The following is a 20,959-nucleotide window of genomic DNA, read 5'->3' on the forward strand; positions in this document are numbered from 1 at the left end:
GTAAGTATCGTTTTGCAAAAAGATCAAAATGTAATTAAAATTTTGTTATAAAAATTTTGGCGTCACATTGTTTCTATTATCAAACAGAATTATAAAAAAATTAATACATTATTTTTTGTTTAATCCCAAATTGTAAAATCTTGTAAATCAGTAAATCCATCTTCAATACGTGACATGAAGAAGTCCATTTCTACCTGACCTTGAGACCCTACTGATGGTGTATTGCCGTTATTATTCATCATATTTATTCCAGGAACAATACCACTCTGAATATTAAAACTATTTATATTATTGCCAACATTAAGATTAGCATTATTAGTATTGGAATTTATGCTAGGATATAGATTATCCATAGTTGGAATTGAAGGCTTGTAATTAGTGTTACTATTAGTACTTGTAATACTTCCTCCATATGGGGACACTGGGTTATTTGCGCCACTAGTGTTTATACCACCAGCATGATTAGGAGTACCACTGTTCCTTTTACTATCAAATCCGTTAACATTATAAGGATTATTCATGTCGTTCATTCCAAATAATGGATTAAACTGTGTAATAGCCTGAATAACGTTACTTGGGTTGAATAACTCATTCATATTAGAATTACTATCGTTGCCAACAACTTCATTCAATAAGTCTATATTATTAATATCTGGAAATCCATTACCAGTCATCATCATACTACTAATTGTATCATTTTGATCAACTATATTCCCTGTTGATTTAGATGGAGCCAAAGGAATATTTATTGGGGTACTAGATGTAGAATCCAAGGAACCTTGACCCTGAGACATTGGAATAAATTGTTGTGTCTGCTCTTGACCTTTACTATTACCATTACCATTTCCGTTATTGTCCACAACATTAGCATCTCTAACATATTGACGATTTGCCAATCCTGCGTTTGATTGATTGACATTGTCAATATTATTGCTAACGCTTCTAACCTTTATATCATTAGTGGAGTTTGCTATGCCATTTGGAGTTCCCATTGTCTCAACCAAATTATTAATCGAGTTCATTATAGGTAATGGTGGTATAATATTAACACCACTATTTGACATAATAATTCCATTGGAAGCTGTTTCAGCAACTTTATTTGAATTATGCAAATCTACACTACTTGCACTTCTCTTTTCATTATCCAATTCATATGGATTTAACTTCCTTCTCTTTTCGTTCTGCTGTTCTTTGTTGCTTTCTAACTTCCTTATATTACTATTAGTATATGTAATCGGTTTATATGTAGACTTTATTGGTGGCAATTTAGTAGAATCTGATGTTCCAGGTGGTTTTGGTGAGACAAAACCTAGTGCATCTTGAAATACTGGACATCTTGATAACTGGTCATTCTCACCTGATAATACCATAGATGGAACATTCTTAAAGAAGTTAGAAATATTAGGATGTTTCCATCTTGTACCATTAGGAGTATTCTTTTTGGTTGATGAATTTCCTCCTAACAAAGTAATAAAAAAACCAGTAGATCTTGATGTTCTACTAGCATAAGGATATTTAACTGCAACTTGTCTTGTCAAATCTTCAAAGAGTTTCATTCTTGCAATCAGATTTTCACTTAATTGCATGTCTGTTACACTATCCAAATTTATATCATTAATAACGTTTGGATTGATCTCTGAAAGATTTTTCACAATAGCTTTACTCTGCGGAATGTCATCTGCGTTTGAATCACCCTCAGATTCTTCACTTCCACTACTGGTGAATAAATTTTGATTAATGCCTCCAATAGGACCACATTTAGCACGTAGAGTTAAACACACAAGGAATTGTAGTGAACGATGACCAATATCTAAACAACATGGAGATAACAACACATTACTGTAATCAAAAATAGTAGAGTAAGCGTGCGATGTCTTTCTTACATTATTAAAGAAAATTAGACAATTTCTGTATCCATCTAACGCAAAATTTAAAGTTTCTTGTGCATATTTCTTTGTTAACGCGATAGTTCCACTATCTTGAGAACCTAAAGGTTCATAATGAGTGAACAAAATATAATTTAATAAATATAAAACCATCCTCAACATTAAATGTTTAGTAAAAAATAAAGCCTTTGTAGTTGACTCATGTGGTAATTCGAATCTCTTTTCACTATTATTATTAAAAGTATTTGCAGCATCATAAGTAGAGGGCCCAGGTGTATTAGCAGTAGAATTTGGAGTTGAGACAGCTTCACGTAATAATATATCTTCCAAACTTGGTAACCCATAACTATCATCGACATGATCTTCAAAACTGACAGACGCTTCAGAAGTATATAATAAATTTTTATTAATTAAATCATTAATAATAGCTCTGATATTTTTCTTTCCATACGTTAAGTCTTTTAAGCTCTCAATTAAAGCATCTAATTCATACTTTCTGACATTTTTAGCCAAGAAGACATTTAAAACATGATTCAACACAGCAATAATAATTAAATCTATTTGCCAGAACAAAGTAAAATTCTTAATAATAATAAGTTCCTTAATGTCACGTACATAATCAATTTTTGATGCAGATGGTAGTTTGGTATCACTAAATTCTTTCATATTTCTTAGTAATCTTGGGGATCCAATCGCAAGAGATTGTTCAACATCTAGGTGAACAATATAATACCAAATTTTTCTCCAAGTATGCTTGAATCTTTCTATTGCAATTTGATTTTCTTTATTCTTAATATCACCATCACTATTTTCATTACTAGATACTTCTGTAGTGGCCTCCTTCAAAGTAGTGCCACTTTCCTTATTATGATAAGTAGAAACAACATTTAATTGGGGGAAATTATCGGGATCTCTATGTAACCCACAACTGAACGCCATTTGCACAATAGAAGACATGAGAATTTGATTAGATTCATTATCATGGGCATTCGAGTCACTAATACTATTAACAGCATTCTTCTTTGGAACTACAAAACCTTCTGTTGGAGAATTACTCATATACATCTTGTAAAATATAGCAAACTGAATGGTTGTTAAATTAATATTGTTATTAGATAACGAAGATATTTTATCAAATTTTATTAAGTAATCCTTAACTAATTCCAAACATTCTACTGGAGTTTCATAATTGAAAAGCATATTGTCTTCTTTCATATTAGCAGATGGCGAAGAAGATGTGGACGAGATGGACGCAGGAGATGCTGGGTTACTTACACTATTAGACTCGAATGCGCCTAATTTTAGTTCACATCTATTTGCAGGAAGTGATAACCAGGTAAGCCTTAAGATTAAAACCATAATACCCAAATGACAATAGTCAGATGGTTTGCTAACTCTTATTTTTAATGGTGATGGATCGACCGTCAATGCCTCTACCTGTGAACTCAAAATTTCTTCTAGATGGTTTTTAAAATTTTTCTCATCTATAATCGGGATAATTGGATAAATATGTCTGAAAAACTTGTTAACAAATTGGAAGATGATATGTCTTGGTGGTAATAATCTTGCAACTCTTTGTAAAATCTCCTTACGGGTCATTGAACCATAATCAAGTCTTTTAAAATTAGTTGGATGTATTTTATTAATTGGGGGCAATGTTGCCTTTGCGGCATGATTAACAGCAGGATTTATATTATATGGTATAGGACGTTTTCTAGTTTCTTGTTTTGGAATGTAAGCTGCTGTTGATGTGGGCACAAAAGAGTGTGATGCCAATGGACTAGAGATAGCAACAGCACCTGTTACTGGACATCTCATTGGTTGTTTCTCATTGGAGGGTAAACTATCGGAACATGCTTTTTCACTTTTTATCATAACGTTATCTAGATCATTTGACTTTACCAAAGGTACATTTTGATTAGATTTTTCCTCAGATTTTACGGCAGTGTTAGACATGTTAGCTGATATTTTTGCAAAATCTTCTGAAGTTTGTCCAGTAACTGGACACCTTTTTATAGATTTATCGGCACTCAAATTTAGGGGATGTAAGATTACATTTGGATTAGTTTGTGTATTGGCTACTATACTCTTTCCAATACCACCATTATTATCCATTAAGTGTTTGGTAGCATGTTTCAATGATCTTTTATTTTGAATGTTTTTGTTGAACTTCATTCTTTGAGAATACCAACCATTAACTTTCTCTCTAATATTAAAAATATGCCCCCATAATAATTTCAAATATGGATCACCTTTCATTATAGCTAACCAGTGTGTTGCACCTAAATGGATTGTACCATTATTCTTAATATGCAACATATCGAACTGCTTAGTAAGATCCAATTCATCATTATCATACTTACCTCTTTGATTTAGAATCAATTCATCAGAACGTGACACATTACCACTTATGCCACCACTTTTATTGAAATCTGTATTTTCATTAGCAACAGAAGTAATATGTTGAATACCTTCAACAAGATTAGAACTACTATTAGAATTACTATTATTCTCTAAAATGTTATCTGCATGAGGACTTTGTCCGATCAAATTAGGTGAACTTTGTCCACATGAGGCACCATCAAAATTTGAAGCGGAATTTCCATGTAATTTGTTTAGAGTTCTTTCTAAATATTTCACTCTTTCTCTTAGCTGTTTCAATTCCATGTCTTTAGATAGATCCTTTACTGCTTGTTCAGCCCAAGACTGTTCCATATAATGACATAAATGTCCTACACCACTCTTAGTACATTGTTCACAACGTGGACGTTTCTTATCACATTTGATCTTTCTTTTCCTACAAATTGTACAGCTTAAAGGAATTCTTCTACGTTTTCTTTTAACTTTTACCTCTCCATTATTTTTATTAGATGTAGAAGTAAAAGTGGCAGTGTTATCGTTATTTTTATTACAATTATTATTATTATTATTATTATTATTATTATTATTATTATTATTATCTGAAGTTAGACCATGTAAAATATTGGTATTTCCAGCACTAACATTATTAGCAGGTTTGTTAACAGAGCTATCATTCGTAGTATTTAACTGATTATTAGTAGGTAAAGTTTGAGAACTTGTCTGTGGTTGTAACGGTGGCGGTGTTACTTGAGTAGCTATTATGTCTATTGGTGTAATTTGCATTATTTATATTATTATTATTATGAATAGCTATTAAGTAATAAATAAAAAGATTCTATAACACACAGCTATTCTACACACTTCAATGAACAAACTAAATCAATAATTCAATCAAAAACAATAAAGAAAAAAAAGACAGACGTTTTAATAAGCTTAACCACTATGTCCTTGGTAAGGTATTGTGTCCTTAAATGAATACAAAATTACTTCAACAAAATTAAAAAAAAAAGATATATGCGTGTTAAATATGGGTATTATCTTAGACATATACACACAACTGTGTTACACTAAGACTATTTCAGTATTTTTTTATTTTTATTTTTGTTTCTTGAGTGTGATTAGAATAAGAATTGTGAGAGAGTAACTTAGCAATGCTAGTATTTGTACAGGAATGATTAGAATACCCCGTCTTTTATTTCAAATGACAATAATAAGATTTGCTCGTTTCTCACTTCTTTTCACTTCACATCTTTTATTTACTCTTGACAATGTCAATTGTCGAAAAAATAAAAAAAAAATGAAAAAAAAAAAAACAAATCTCACCGCGATGTTTTTGTTTTCCAATAGCCAGAAAAAAAAAAATAAAAAGAAAGAAATGTACGTCGCTTCATCTTCTTTATCCGAACACGGAAATTATTTCTATTCTATCTCCTTTTTAGAAAAGAATGACAAAAGAAGGATGACTTCGCACTCAATTTTCTAAAATTAGGTTATGCCATCAAACATGCCGTAATCAATGGCAATATCCACCTAGGTTTATATTATCTTAGGGTTGTCATATTCCCCCAATCTATTTTCTTTATTTTTTAACATTCAATACGGATAAATAAAAGAGTAAGAATTAGATATAAATGCTACAACATATCTACTTTAACAAGTTGCTACATTATCTTATTATCTTTTTTTAGCCATATTTTTTTTAATTATAAATAAAATATAACTTTCAAAAAAAAAAAAAAAGATGGAATCATAGGTTTTGTAAAATTATTCAGGTGTATCATTAACTATTTTTTGAGGGTAAGAATGAAAAATGGCTGCTTTCGATTTAAAAATTAATGTTCCGCGTTTCCGAATTTTTGATACAATTAAAGGGAATATTTTAAAAAACTAAACTTTTCTTTCGTTTCTGTTTTTTTTTTTTGTTTTTTTTTTTTTGGCTTAGCAATCATTATATACGAAGCACGGACAAAATTTTTCTAAGTTTTTTTATACGAATAATCTCTTAGTTACTCTGGCTCAGTATGTTTCCTATTTGGCATCATTTAATAATTTCTATCTGACGAAGTGTCACAAATTAATTTGTTAAATATACAAAAAAAATTTTATTTTCTAACATATTATGTAATACATACACAGCATTTCTTTGAAAGTTTAGGCATATATTTTTTAATGCTTTCTTAGTTTATTAACATTTAAAGGAAATAGTAACAAGGTATAACAAGGTATAGAGATGACATACAAAAAATTCAATAGAGTTAGAAAGAAAAGTTATCATTATAATCCTAGTAAAAGAAATTCTAATAAGGGTATTTGGAATCGTTTGGTGCAGTATCATAGTAAATCATGTGTAAAAGGAGATAAAAATTGTAAATTGAAACGATTTAAAAATAAATGTACTAGTCTTACAAGAAAGATCAAATCAGAACAATCTATTGAATTGGTCGTAACAAAGAAAATCAATTTACATGAAATCAATAGAGATCTTGAATTAGAAGTATTACCAAGTAATAGCGACAAAAAATTTGATGATCTATTGGAATTGATCAATACTTCTAGTCCCATCAGAAGTGAACAATTCGGTTCCAAAGACCGACTATACAATTCAATGGGTAAGCTTATGCTGAATACATATACCCACCAACCAAGAAAGTTTGACACTTTAAATAGTAATCACACATGTTTTCAAACAGTAGTACAAAAAATTAAACCCAATAACTCAAATGACAAAAATATTTTAAAAACATTTGCGAAATCGGCAGAGACACCTCCTCATACTTATAACAAAAAAAATAGTGTCACACATAATTGCAATAAAAATGATTTCTGTCATAGAAAAAAACCGAACGCAAATTCGAAAGTTAAAAATGTTAATGAAATACGACCAAGGAAGTACAACGTCTCTAAACCAAACAAAACAAGGTTTGTTTCTCCCTCAACACCTCCACAGAAACCGATAAGGGGTTCTACAAAAGCTTGGGAATTGCTAGAAGGATATGAAAAGCATTGTGAAAAGAAACAGAAGGAAACTAATTGGGACCATTTTAAGGAAAACACAGACGCTGCTTCACCATATCCCTATTTTCTGTAGATATATCACTTACATATTCATAAAAAGATAAACTCAATATTATATATTCGTAGTGTTGCATAATATGTATTTCAAGAAGTTCTTTCCTTCTTTTTTTCTTCCTTTTCTACAAAAGATTGAAAATACTCTATTTATTTATTTATTTTATTTGTTCTTTTCTCACTTTATTTTGATTTGTTTACTAAATTACCTAAAAAGGAAAACTAATGACATGATCTGAAAAATTGTTTAAAGAGATATCTATAAATCTATAAAGTAGATATGTATGTAATTACTATCTGAAAACTAACTATAGAATACCAATATATTTCTACAAATAGAGAGGAAAGCTAGATAAAGGCACATATGTACACTTTTCTGCTTCTGTTAAAAGAGGAAAAAAAAACAATTAAGTAAACAGTCGAACCTGATAATAATGATTAACATAGATAATATTGATCTGCCCAGGGCAATTAAACTAATAAAAACTCTGGAAAAGCAACTAGAGGAAGTTAATGTAGTGAGTAAAGAGTATGAAAATGAAATGGAAAATGTTTTAAAAACATTACAGACTGAACTAAGTAAATTGCAAGAAATTAATAAAGAATATCAAATAAACAAGAGAAATTTGGAAATACGAGTAGAAGAGTTAGAAACCGAAAATGCCTGCTTAATACACAAGACAAAAACTTTAACCAAAAACAACGATAAATTACTAGAGGAAAACATATTGTTAGAACATGAAGTCTGTGATTTACGGAAGTATATTGATTCTAACCCTCTCCATAGTATATACAGTGACAAGTCTTCTAAGTCTTCCATATACTCAAGAAATTCGTTAACAGTATCTACTAATGGCTCTTCTTTGATAGTAAAACCGCTATGTAAAAACTCTTATGGTAATGAGATGGGACCTACACCCACAATTAAGGAATCACATTCAATAGTTATGGCTACTACCATACCCATGTCATTATCCACTTAAAAAAAATAGGAAGAATAATATAGATTCTAGTTAGATTCTAAATATATCAATATATAGAATAAAAGATACGATCATAATTATGTATATATTCGTAATATATTAGTTAATAAAACCATCCATATTCTGTAACAAAAGTACAATTTTTATGTTCTTAATTTTGATTCTTAACGATTGTTGATATAAAATATTGCATATAGATATACATATATATATATATATATGAATTTCTAATACTCAAAATTTAATAAGAATATATATATTAATTCATACACTTTTATGCATTTTATTCAAAAAGTAAACCATTTGAAAATACGATTTACATGATTCTGATACCATATAACTGTGTCGTATAATACTAATTGATTCACACGTTTTTGATAAGAGACCCAATACTTTATGTATTGCCATATCCACGAAACAGACCATTTACTTTTCTTCTCCTTTATATATTCTTTATTTAGAATTTCAATCTCTTCATCAAATACAGTTTTGGCACAATATTGGGTCATAATTAAAAATGTTCTTTCAGGTCCTAATGGATTCTGTAAACATTCATCTAAGTGTCTTGTTAAATCATTAGTCTTTAATATTAGTAACACAATTCTTGGTATATGTGAAAGAATACCCATAAGATCAGTTAGGAGTGAGCCTTCAAGAAGTCCTTTTGTCATTTGACTTATTTCCTCATTACTTCTTCTTTTTGAAATATCATAATTTAAAGCAAATTCTATGCTACGCCCACTAATTGCAGCTGCAAATAAAGGAAATTCCTCATCAGTTATATGTGCAAACTGTCTTGCATATTTCTTCATTTCTTCTTTATCTTTGTCTAATAAAGCTAACCAAAATTTTGCATACTGCCTCCTGGTCTCTGTATCGGGAAAACGGTATAATCCATGATCAAACAAAATAATTTCGAAATTATGACCTGTGGCAGACTTATTTGGAAGAGCCCGTATAGCCAAGTTACCACCATGTGGGTCACAATGTAATCCAACATTTGGTGTAAAAATCATATTATTGAAAATATGAGAAAGACATGAAGACACTTCAGATCTGGAAATTTTATTTTTGTCAATATAATCCAAATCATCTAGTCTTTTTCCTTCCACATATTCCATAATTAAAATTCGCTTATCAGCTTTGATAACTTTAGGAATTCTTAATGCAGTTAATTTCTCAAAGTTTTTAAAATAAGCTGCCGTATTTTTTGCATTCTGAGCTTCTTTACAAAAATCTAACTCGTTATAAATAGAAGATTGCAACTCGTCCCCTAACCATGTTAAAGGATATTCAGGAAACACCTTATCCAATAACCAAAATACAGTTTTAGTTAACCAAACATCCACAGGAATGTATTCTTTTAAGGAAGGATGTTGACATTTTATAGCCACTTTATCTCCAGTCTCCTTTAATTTTCCTGTATAAACTTGTGCTAATGATGCTACACCAATAGGGTTAGGATCAACACATTCAAACAAATCTTCCATCCTAACTCCCATATCTTCAACAAACATGTCCTCAATACTAGTAAATGATGATTCAGGACATTGATCTTGTAACGGAATCATAGTCTCTGTCCATTGTCTTGGTAGTAAATATGTCATTGCACCAATATGTTGGCCTAACTTAATAAATATACCACCATTAGCTTGTAACGCATGTAATGTTATCAAAGCACACCTCTTATGACAGCCCTCTAATTCGATATTTCTTAATTCACTATCTTTAAATGTTTGGCTTAAAACCTTCTTATAATTATAAAAACATCTTAAAGTTGCTTGTCCAACGATGGTAATTCTTTTAGTTGAAAAAATTAAATACTGAGCCGAGTCATGAGCAGTTTGATTTGTATTATATACAATCATTAAAGTGGAACTGATACCGAATAATTGAATACTTCTTTTATGTCGAGCATAAAAATTATTACCATTTGTATTTGTTATGGTAACTGATTTTAAAGATCTTGTTTGATTAAATATCTTACTTGTGTAAACGCTGTTTTGATAAGAAATTATAGTACGAAAACACTTCAGGTTTTTAACCCATATATTTCGCATTAGGAAATTTATATACTATTACTTGTTGCCTTTTTTTTTGGTGAAATGCAAATATATGTCAGTATTAATGATTTGTTTGTTACTATTGACCTTCTAACAACAACATCAATATGTGCTTTTTTCTTCTCTTATGTATCAGATAATTGTATACGACCATGCAGGTGTCAAACACAATCTAGTTAACGAAAAAAAAAAGTTCTTCTATTATTTGACCAACCCAAAAAAATTAACTAATGGTTCATTAATTTCTTTCTCCATTAGGTACTTACAGAGTCATTTCGTCTATGTCCGAAAATTTGTCGCAGATTTATTTCCCCCTTTTCTGTTCAAATAAAGCAAAATTTAGATATTCTTGTAAATCATGGTGAAAGTAACAGAAAAGAAGGATTGACATTAGTTGTTAACACACATATATAAATAAATGGATATATATATGTTTAGTTATGTATATACTTCAGGATGTTTTTCCCTGAGTCTAATTTCATCTAATGTACTAGTGTATTGCCATTTGTGACAAGTCCCATTAGCACAATTTCACCTAATAAACTCTCAGTTTCAATATCTAGAATACTATCAAATTTGATATTTGTTTCTCCCTTGAATAGAATTTCATTAAAACACTTAGATAATTCATATTTATCTAGTACCTCCATATCATTATCATTAACATCAAATTGAACTTTTAATATAGTAGAATTTTTATTAACACTATGCATATTATTATCAGTATCATCATTATTTTCATGTATAATTTGTGATATTGCAGGAATCCACTGTCCCATTGGTAAAGAAATAAAATGTTTCTCATTATGATATAATTCCAAATTTCCCTTGATTCTATTGACTTGAAATCTTTCTAAATTAGTATGATAAAATGAAAAATCAATAAATCCAATAACCGTACCTATAATAGATAATTTACCATTTTGCCAAAATAGTTGCATATCATCTATAATAAGATCTTTAAGCGATTCACTCACATTATAGGTGATATTCTGTTTTATTTCTATATACGATACTTCATTAAAAATATCCTCTAGAACATCATTTGGCACCAAGCTGTCAGAAAGTTTATCATCGTTATTAATATTATCTTTGACTTTACCGTTTACTTGAAATTCAATAGATTCTGTATCATTAAATAAATGATTTAAAAATTTCGTTAACGGAGTAATAAAGTTTATTTCATCACACGGTTCTTTCAATAGAAAATTTGGTAATCTACCAATCATATCAATGTTCATCTTTGTTGTTAAAACATCCTTAGATATATTATAGTTATCAGAATACGATGTGATATTGGTTAACTCAATTGTAAAATTGTTATAACAATCAGGTAAGCGAACATCCCATGCTAATGGTGGAATATATATAGACTCAGTTCTAAAGGAAATATTCAACCATGGAAACTTCTTTTGTAAGAACTTAAGCCATTCATAATTTAGTATTTGTTTAATAATCAATTGAATATGGAACCCGTCCACTGTATCCACCATTTCGATACCTTCATATGTAAGATCTCCAAGAAAATTTTCACGAAAAAATTTAATGTTTTTGAACAACTTAGTCCAATCGATTATTTTATCCCAATTAACTGTAAAATCATGTAATTTCCAAAAGGTTATTGACTGACTTATAAATGGTACTTGTTTAGACAACGACATGTCAACTATAGACCATAACTTTAAACCAGAATAATCATGGTCCCAGATTTTCTTTAACACTTTTATAATATTTTTAATTTCTGGCTTAATCAACAGTGTTAAATTTAAATGGTTTATGGTTCCATTATGAAGATCCAAGCATAATGGTTCCAAAATGAATAATGAACCCAACATAACACTGTTATCGTTTGGAGAATCCCTATCTGTTTTTTGATTAAATGTAGTAATATTATTCATAGATATGCACATTGTTTGTATAATATTTTCATTAATATACTTAAACCATGAAGCTTGTTGTGCTGTAAACGGGATTGAACCTTGACCTATTAAATCATAGTTTAAATATGTTTGTAATTTACATGATACTTGTAAATATCTGCCATCTGGTAAATTGCATTTATTTTTTGACTCAATTTTTATGCTTTTCCAGCCATCAATATGAATTTGGTCTATATCAAATTCTGTAATTTCCAGAATATTTGATTGAATAGCCTCATTCGATGGTATTATTTTGTCAAACTTTTCTCTTATAAGGATAAAAAATATGAGAATAAGAATAATAAAGGAGAAAAAAAGGAATGAGAATCTAAAAAAATAAGAGGGACAATGATGTCTTAATCGATCCAAATATCGCTGGTACCCTTTCTTTTGTTTATAATTGCTATTAAAAGTATTTGGATGAGGTAGTAATAGTTGTGTTTCAATATCGTTACCTTCAGGCTGAACTGTTTCAAAAGCCATATCGTTTTTTCCTTTCTGTATTACAAAATGGATATACTAATTTTTCACTTAACTAGTACCTATTTTTTGTACCTTTTCACATAGTTTGTTTACAAATACTTCCACTTTCTATTCATGCAATTTAGTAGCCGGTACCTTAATTGCATGCACCATAACATTTTTATATACGGATATTCTGTCATACTCATTGTTTAATTATTTTCCCTATTAACAGTAAGATTTTATTTATTCTGATTCCTTTAATTTGGGTGTCGTGATAAAATATAAAACTACAAAAAATTTTTTCTTTATTGCAATTGATATCAATTTTAAGAAGAAAAACAATAAAAGAGTGAACTACAATTGTGGTTAGTCTACCTTCAGTGATCAAAACAACCGATTGCACCTCATCTCTCTTTATAAATTACAACATTACCATGTTTTATCTAATTGGTTTAGGCTTATCATATAAAGAAGACATCACTGTTCGTGGATTGGAAGCTGTTAAAAAATGTGAAAGAATTTATTTAGAACATTACACAAGTATTTTAATGGCTGCTGAAAAAGAGGAACTAGAGGAATTTTATGGTAAACCTGTTATATTAGCTGATAGAGAGCTAGTTGAATCTGGTTCTGATGAGATTTTACTTGATGCAGATAAGAAAGATGTGGCTTTTTTGGTGGTTGGTGATCCATTTGGTGCTACTACACACACTGATTTAGTTCTTAGGGCCAAGAAAGCTGGCATTCCAGTAGAAGTGATTCATAATGCTTCTGTTATGAATGCTGTTGGTTCCTGTGGTTTACAGTTATACAATTTTGGTCAAACAGTGTCAATGGTCTTTTTCACTGATAATTGGAGACCAGATTCATGGTATGATAAAATTTGGGAGAATCGTAAGATTGGCTTACACACTTTAGTGTTATTGGATATTAAAGTCAAGGAGCAAAGTCTTGAAAACATGGCTCGTGGGAGATTAATCTATGAACCACCACGTTATATGTCCATCTCTCAATGCTGCGAGCAACTGCTAGAAATTGAAGAAGCACGTGGAACAAAGGCCTACACTAAAGATACACCAGCTGTAGCTATTAGTAGATTGGGTGCTGCAAATCAAACTTTTAAAGTTGGAACCATCGAAGAATTGTCTCAATATGATGCTGGAGAACCATTACATTCTTTGGTTATCCTCGGTAGACAATGCCATGAATTGGAATTAGAATATTTACTAGAATTCACTGATAATTCAGAAAAATTTAAAAAGGATGTTGCTGCTGATCAAGAATATTTCAAACCTGCACCATGGGTCCCACCTGCCGAAGAAGACGATAATGAGTTGTGATTCTATAACTGTATAATTATGTAACTTTCTCATTCACACACATTATATGTAAATTTTATTTTATCCTAATAGAAAATCTTTAATAATTTGTACATTACACATTTTGAATTTTTATATCACTTAAACATATATATCCCACAATCTACTATCACCCCTATATATAGATACATTCATGTGTGCATATGTTTGGATGTATTTGTTTCTGTGTTTTTACATTCTATGTAAATAAACACATAATTTTTCATTTTCCAGCTTTCAGAATAAATGATTCAGAGAAGTTAAGGAAACTGGATATGTTTAACTACATAAAATCTTATAACAGTATTAAGAATATGTTCGCCCTCTGAAAACACAGCCAATCTATTTAACAGTCTCGACAACTCTCAACAATTAAATATTGTGAGAAAGAAAAGATATCTGTTGTAACTAAGAAAATTCATGACTCAATTAAGATACTTATTATTGATATCCAGACAAGGAAAGGTCAGGTTAATGAAATGGTATACCCCATTATCTAGTAAAGAAAAGACTAAAATCACCAATGAATTAACTCAAACAGTTTTAGCTAGAAAACCTAAGATGTGCAATATAATAAATTATTCAGATCATAAAGTAGTGTATAGACGTTATGCAAGTTTGTACTTCATTGCAGGTATAACACCAGATATAGGTAATGAATTATTGACTTTAGAATTGATTCATAGATATGTAGAAACTATGGACGCTTATTTTGGTAATGTTTGTGAATTGGATATCATTTTTAATTTCACTAAGGCTTATGATATACTGAATGAAATGATTATGTGTGATGGATCTTTAGCTGAATCAAGCAAAAGGAACATTTTACAAACTATGACTGCTATGGATAGCATGGATAATCATGATAAACTGGATAGAGTATTGAGTTGATCTGTTAGTATGTACATATATATATATATGTGTGTGTGTGTGTATCTATATATAATAATATAATAAAATGTTCGTTCATTGAGAAGTTCGTAGCATTTCATTTTCTATCATTTATTATAAAAAAGTGAATTAGACTTATAGATGATTGCTCTATTTAAGTTTGAAAAAAACAATGCCATAAATGTTTATCGGTTACTAGATCATTAGCATCTCCACCGAACTCTAATTCTTCATCATCCTCATTGTTGTTACTAATCTTATTATTGCCATGTTTGTTCCTTTTATGAACTTTAAAAGTTGGTTCTGCATTTAGTTCTCTATTAAATTCGTGATGACTTTGTTTTAAATATGATAAATTCTTCTGAGTTTCTAAAATACATTTATATCGGAAAATATTTTCTTCAACAGTACCTCTAATCATAAAATTCCAAACATATGTTTTTTTCGTTTGCCCTATTCTATAATTCCTACTCATTGCTTGTAATTCCTCATTATGGCTTATTATTGGGTCTAATAAAAAAATATGTTCAACATTTAATAAATTTAGACCAGCACCAAGAGATTTTACGTTTAATAATAAACATGTAATGGTACGATCTTTTTTGAACTTATCAATTGTATTGCTTATTGTTTTAACATTAGTTAAACATGTTAAATGTGAAATATTATTGATTTTTAGTACTTTAGATATTACCTTTAAAAATTCAAAATTTTGGGAATATATCAAGATTTGTAAAGATTTTCCATCTTCATGCTCAGACTTTAATTTAAGGTATAGGATTAATCGAATCATAAAATCAATCTTGGCACCAAAATGCTCTTTAATTTTTATTTTACAAACTTCCTTAAATTGTTTAAACCTTTCATACTTGTTACAAAATAAGATATCATCATTTTTTTTGCTAGTAATATTTGTAGCTCCTGCGTGATCTTGATCTCCTGGCTCAAAATTTTTGTTAGGGATTGACAATATTTTAACCAACTGAGTATCATCAGTACTTTCTACACTCTCTTTATTTTTAAATTTAAAATTATATAACTCTGATTGATTAGTATCGATCTTGCATATTGGACATGATTTTTTATTTTTTAACCAATTGTGTATACAATCATAACAAAAGAAATGACCACATTTAATAATAGAACCGTCATGAATCATACTAAGGCAGATTGCACAATTAAATGATTCACCACGATCAATCAATTCTTTAATTTTGGACAAATTTTTTAAATATTTAATCCTTGATTGTACTTTTGTGATAGTGATCGTGTTATCATTAAAACGATTATCATCCCTTATTGCTTTTAATATATTATTTCTAGATATTGGTTCTAATTGTATTAGTGAAATAAGTGAGTCGGAAATTTTTTGTAATTGACTATAATACTCAACTTTTGCATTATAAATTAAATTTAAAGTCTTTATTGATTCCTTAATATCCTCAATCTCTTTAATCATTCTAGACACTTCTTTGCCATACTGAAGTAAATAATCCTCATATGTATCACTTGCATATTCTTTTTCAAAGGTATCTGAAGATTTTCTGACAATTTTCACGTTTTCCAAATCATTAAATATAGATTTTAAGGATTTACCTTTATCGATTATTATCAATTTTTTAAGCAACTTAGAATGAAATTCAGAGAATGTAGGATCATTTTTTACAAATTGTTTTTTATTTAATTTTATTATTTCTTCTTCTGATGTAACTATAATTTCTCTATTTTTTAATAATTCCTCTAAACTGTGCAAAATTGCAAAAATCATATCCTGTTCTTCCAATGATTGATTATATTCTTCTGCTTTCTTGTCCTCATTATTTTCATCATAATTTTTAAGAACAGGATTATATAAATATTCCATTAGAGACTTAAGCAATGCATTGAATTGAACACTTTGTTTATTTAATATATTAATCATAAACGATAATGAGTCAAAACAGTTAGAAACTGAGGGATTGGATGAATAATTTTTTTTATCAAAGTAAATTTCTTGTAATTCAGTGATCAGTTTCTTCTGTTCCTTTGCACTATCTTTTATTGCTTCTTTATTCTTACTGGAATCAAACAAATGCTTTACATTACTAATTACTTCTTCAACTTTGTTTGCTCTTTCTGATAGTATTTGTATTCTTAATTGTTCAGCTTTTTGATAATATTCTGTTTCTTGCACTTGCATCTTTTTAATCATCAAAAGTTCATCCTCAGTATAAAAATCTGTGATTTTTTTGAATTCTAATGGTTCTTTACTATCCTTTGAAAGAATTTTTATTTTTTCATTTTCTTCCTCTACAAATTCCAGTTTTTTTGATCCTAAGAAGTAGTAACCAGTTCCTAAGAAAAAGTAGCACTGATGTAATAAATCAAAATATGATCGAATTTTTGATTTTTCTGTGTTTGTTTTGCATGTTATCTTTAAGCAACGATCATCAGTAACCATAAATTTTTCTTTTATATCTTTTTTAATTTTGTTAACCATTTGTTTGAGTAAGATAATACCAGCATCTGGTTTGTTTTGAAGCTCCATAGCAGCCTGTGCAGATTTGATCTTTAATTGGATATTTTCTTTATTAAGTGTATCCAATGTATCAGTAGCAGCCTCAATCATTAAGACCAATACATCATCGATCTTCCTAATTGAATTAGACTCCCCCTCTTTTTCAGTTAATGTCTTTTGATTATCGTATGAATGCTTTCTTCCTCTTCGTCCACGCATATTACCTTTATTGTTGTGCAAATTAAGTATATTTGATAGATTATCAGGAATAATTGCATGACAACATAGATATCTTAATTTAACTAACCATTGGTTTAGCTGATTATTTGACAACCTTGTTTCATTTTGGCCGTGCATACCATAGCCTGATACTGAAATAAAATCATTCCAAAGATTCAAATAGTTATCCCATTCAATAGGATTAAAATCTAATGGTAATATAAAGTTGGTTTGTTTTGGCAAATGAATCTGATTGATAACATCTTTTTTACTATGTCTTATACAAATATTGTATTTTATGAAAAGATTCATAAGGTTATTTAAATCAAATTTAATTCCATTCCTAGTGAGTGTTGTGTTGAAGTTATTGTGGATATCTAAAATAATAGAACTCTCGCTGACGAAAGGATAAATCTGTAAATATGATAAAACCGTTTGGAAATCTCGAATATATTGAATGGGGGTACCTGACACCCCCCAAGTATGAATTCTATGGAGCAAATTGGTGCATTTTGCAATCTGTGTATTATCACTTTTTAACATTTGAACTTCGTCCAATATAATTCTCCAAAATTGAATTAGTGATAATGGGGATGAATAATCATATTTTGGTCCATTGTTGGCTATACTATTTGAATTATTTCTTCTACGTCTCGATCTTAAATTAGCATTATACTTTGCATAATGGATTTCAAGGTTTATAACTTTATAAGTAGTTATAATTAAATCATATTTGAGTAAAATGTTCACAATTTCCTCAATATTGGTAGTTTGGAATCTTTGAGTTATATCTTGGTAGCCCTTATAATTGAAACACTTTATTATTCCATTATCTGTATGCATTTCTATTTCATTGATCCACTGATATAATAACGGATCAGGGCAAATTATCAGAGTTGAGTTTGATCTATAAATAGTTTTGTTGTCTTGCGTTAAAAAAGAAGATGATGAAGTCAACTTTCTTTGGTTTAATAATATTAATGCAATAATTTCAATAGTCTTGCCTAATCCCATTTCATCTGATAATAAACCCTTCGCACCATCAAGCTCAGAGGAATCCTTAATATAATCGTTGTATATTGATAATGCGTGATTGTACGTAAGAATAAAGTTGGTAAATTTATTCCAATACAATTTGTTTCTATTATTTAGGTTCAGTATGATATAGCCATAACTTATTTTTTCATTTAAGAATTCCTTTAATGAAATTGGGTCTTTGCTTTCTGTATTAAGAGAACTATTAAATTGATAGTTTGTTTCTTTATTCAACATCCACTGAACACTTTCTTCTTGAAATGGTAACAAGTCCACACATAAACCTGGGACACGAACAGTTGCGGTTGTATGATTAGAATCACCACCATTATTATTATAAAAATCAATCTTTATTTTGGATAATGTATTATTTGTGAACCTTATAGTTTGTTTCAAAAAATGTTTTTGAATAAAATTACTATTTGTTTGAAGGGAAATGCGATCAGGATCATGAGATTGATTGCAATCTAAATATTGTGAGGATACAATATCCAATATTTGACATGTTAAGTATGAAAATTTGTTATACGAGTTTTCTTTAAGGATTAAATCCAAATCCAATTCTAAAAACCAAGTCAAATCAGTTTTATTAATTAATAGATTTAAATTATTAAGATTCCAGTCTTTATTTAATCTTTTCAATTTGCTTAATTTAGTTAACAAAAGTCTTCTGTCAGTTGGATTTATTTGGTTACGTCCAATTTTACTCGAATCTAAAAGACTGTGGAAAAGATTTTCTCTACCTTTATTCAAGATAATTGTTTTAATATTTTTGTGTAATTGGGTATCTTTATGATTTTGAATTAAATTTATGTTGAAAAGCTTTGTTGAATCCCAATTTTTATTGAATTGTATTGATAAAATATCTTCAGATTCAAAAGATGTAATAAATATAGGTATTCTGATTATTTGATTGGATGGAGTTTCAGTGACAGTATTATTACTGTCGTTTTGTTGTGATGATAATGTAATTTTTATAAAATTGATTGATTTTGGCGAATCAATTTTGGGTTTTTTAATCCTGGGAGGTTGGTAATTCTTGCCATTTTCATTATTTTTAATTATTGTCTTTTGATCATGGTTATCTATGAAGTTCAGCAGATCCTGAAGAGATAATATTCCATTTTTCCTGTCAAATTCTATACCTTCAACTAGTATATTTGCATGAGTCATAACTAAAAACAGTCATATATATTTATACATTGGAATATGACCATTGGACCTAATCTATTAGTCCAACTTTTCATATATAGATCATAATCGATGAGTTAATTATTAGCAATTTTTGTTTTATATTTTTTCTTTTTCTTTCTTATTTTTTTTTCTTGATTACAATAAATAAAAAAAAGTAGCAAACAATAGTATTTTTCTGCATGTTGATACAGAGAAGCATACGGTGGTATATTTACAAACAATACCGCATATTAATACAAGTGGCTCACTACGAAATACAGACCAGTATTTTAGGAAATAATAAGAGTATAAGATTGTATCTCGTACTATAATAAATCAACAAATATGGTATATATATATGTATGAGGCAGGATATCATTCAATAGTAGTTTATTCTTATTTAGCTAACATAACATTTCATTATAGAATTAAAGACTAATTAAAATAGTATACTACTAAAGAATATTGACCTATTTTTTTTTGTTAATTATATTACATTAAAAATGAGGTAACAAAGATTAGTGAGTGTATTTCATAAAGATTACTGTTTAATTTAATAGGCTACTAATTATTTCTATAATATTGTGTCAAAGACATAGATGAAAATACAAGAATGAACAATCTGAAAGTAGGAACCATATATTTAATGAATAGATCACAGAGAAAAAAAAAGTAGGAAATGTTTGAAGATTCTTGAAAATCAGCAAATGAATAATTTGAGTATAAATAAAGAAAAGAAAATTACAGAAGTTTTACTATTTATTTCCTATTATTACTAAAATTCAAACGTTCCTTACAAAAGAAAGAGAAGATGTTTTTTGGGTAATAAAGTTTAATCTGTTATGCAATAATACCAACAAAACAGATAGAACTATGCCAATGTTTAGTAAGGTATTATTAGTTTCTCACAACTCTTGTCATTTTAAATTTTAGATTATTTTATAAACACATAAAAGGGGCCGATAATAATGTAAAATATATATGTTGTAAATAAAACCTTCACTCAATGCTTATATCTTATTTAAATATTTGAATGATTG

At 29.0% G+C, this 20,959-nt stretch overlaps 8 protein-coding genes across 8 annotated transcripts; 4 read left to right on the forward strand and 4 right to left on the reverse strand.

Moving 5' to 3' along the window:
- Positions 1-119: 119 nt before the first annotated feature.
- HAP1 (Hap1p) lies at positions 120-5,030 on the reverse strand (the record flags this gene model as incomplete). Its single annotated transcript, XM_064860685.1, has 1 exon — positions 120-5,030. The coding sequence occupies one exon, from the start codon at positions 5,028-5,030 to the stop codon at positions 120-122; it is 4,911 nt and encodes a 1,636-aa protein (XP_064717702.1).
- A 1,447-nt stretch (positions 5,031-6,477) lies between these two features.
- On the forward strand, positions 6,478-7,335 carry PWA37_004190 (uncharacterized protein; the record flags this gene model as incomplete). The annotated part of the gene is made up of 1 exon (XM_064860686.1): positions 6,478-7,335. The coding sequence occupies one exon, from the start codon at positions 6,478-6,480 to the stop codon at positions 7,333-7,335; it is 858 nt and encodes a 285-aa protein (XP_064717703.1).
- Positions 7,336-7,750: 415 nt separating this feature from the next.
- NDL1 (Ndl1p) lies at positions 7,751-8,299 on the forward strand (the record flags this gene model as incomplete). Its single annotated transcript, XM_064860687.1, has 1 exon — positions 7,751-8,299. The coding sequence occupies one exon, from the start codon at positions 7,751-7,753 to the stop codon at positions 8,297-8,299; it is 549 nt and encodes a 182-aa protein (XP_064717704.1).
- A 287-nt stretch (positions 8,300-8,586) lies between these two features.
- CQD2 (Cqd2p) lies at positions 8,587-10,359 on the reverse strand (the record flags this gene model as incomplete). Its single annotated transcript, XM_064860688.1, has 1 exon — positions 8,587-10,359. The coding sequence occupies one exon, from the start codon at positions 10,357-10,359 to the stop codon at positions 8,587-8,589; it is 1,773 nt and encodes a 590-aa protein (XP_064717705.1).
- Positions 10,360-10,844: 485 nt separating this feature from the next.
- On the reverse strand, positions 10,845-12,764 carry TAG1 (Tag1p; the record flags this gene model as incomplete). Its single annotated transcript, XM_064860689.1, has 1 exon — positions 10,845-12,764. One exon carries the CDS (start codon positions 12,762-12,764, stop codon positions 10,845-10,847), a length of 1,920 nt encoding a protein of 639 aa, XP_064717706.1.
- A 416-nt stretch (positions 12,765-13,180) lies between these two features.
- On the forward strand, positions 13,181-14,086 carry DPH5 (diphthine synthase; the record flags this gene model as incomplete). The annotated part of the gene is made up of 1 exon (XM_064860690.1): positions 13,181-14,086. The coding sequence occupies one exon, from the start codon at positions 13,181-13,183 to the stop codon at positions 14,084-14,086; it is 906 nt and encodes a 301-aa protein (XP_064717707.1).
- Positions 14,087-14,524: 438 nt separating this feature from the next.
- On the forward strand, positions 14,525-14,995 carry APS1 (Aps1p; the record flags this gene model as incomplete). The annotated part of the gene is made up of 1 exon (XM_064860691.1): positions 14,525-14,995. The coding sequence occupies one exon, from the start codon at positions 14,525-14,527 to the stop codon at positions 14,993-14,995; it is 471 nt and encodes a 156-aa protein (XP_064717708.1).
- A 154-nt stretch (positions 14,996-15,149) lies between these two features.
- Positions 15,150-19,919, reverse strand: IRC20 (E3 ubiquitin-protein ligase IRC20; the record flags this gene model as incomplete). The annotated part of the gene is made up of 1 exon (XM_064860692.1): positions 15,150-19,919. The coding sequence occupies one exon, from the start codon at positions 19,917-19,919 to the stop codon at positions 15,150-15,152; it is 4,770 nt and encodes a 1,589-aa protein (XP_064717709.1).
- Between the last annotated feature and the right edge of the window lie 1,040 nt (positions 19,920-20,959).

Source organism: Arxiozyma heterogenica, assembly GCF_036370985.1.
Source record: "Arxiozyma heterogenica strain weizmannii chromosome Unknown scaffold_5, whole genome shotgun sequence".
Lineage (NCBI taxonomy): Eukaryota > Fungi > Ascomycota > Saccharomycetes > Saccharomycetales > Saccharomycetaceae > Arxiozyma > Arxiozyma heterogenica.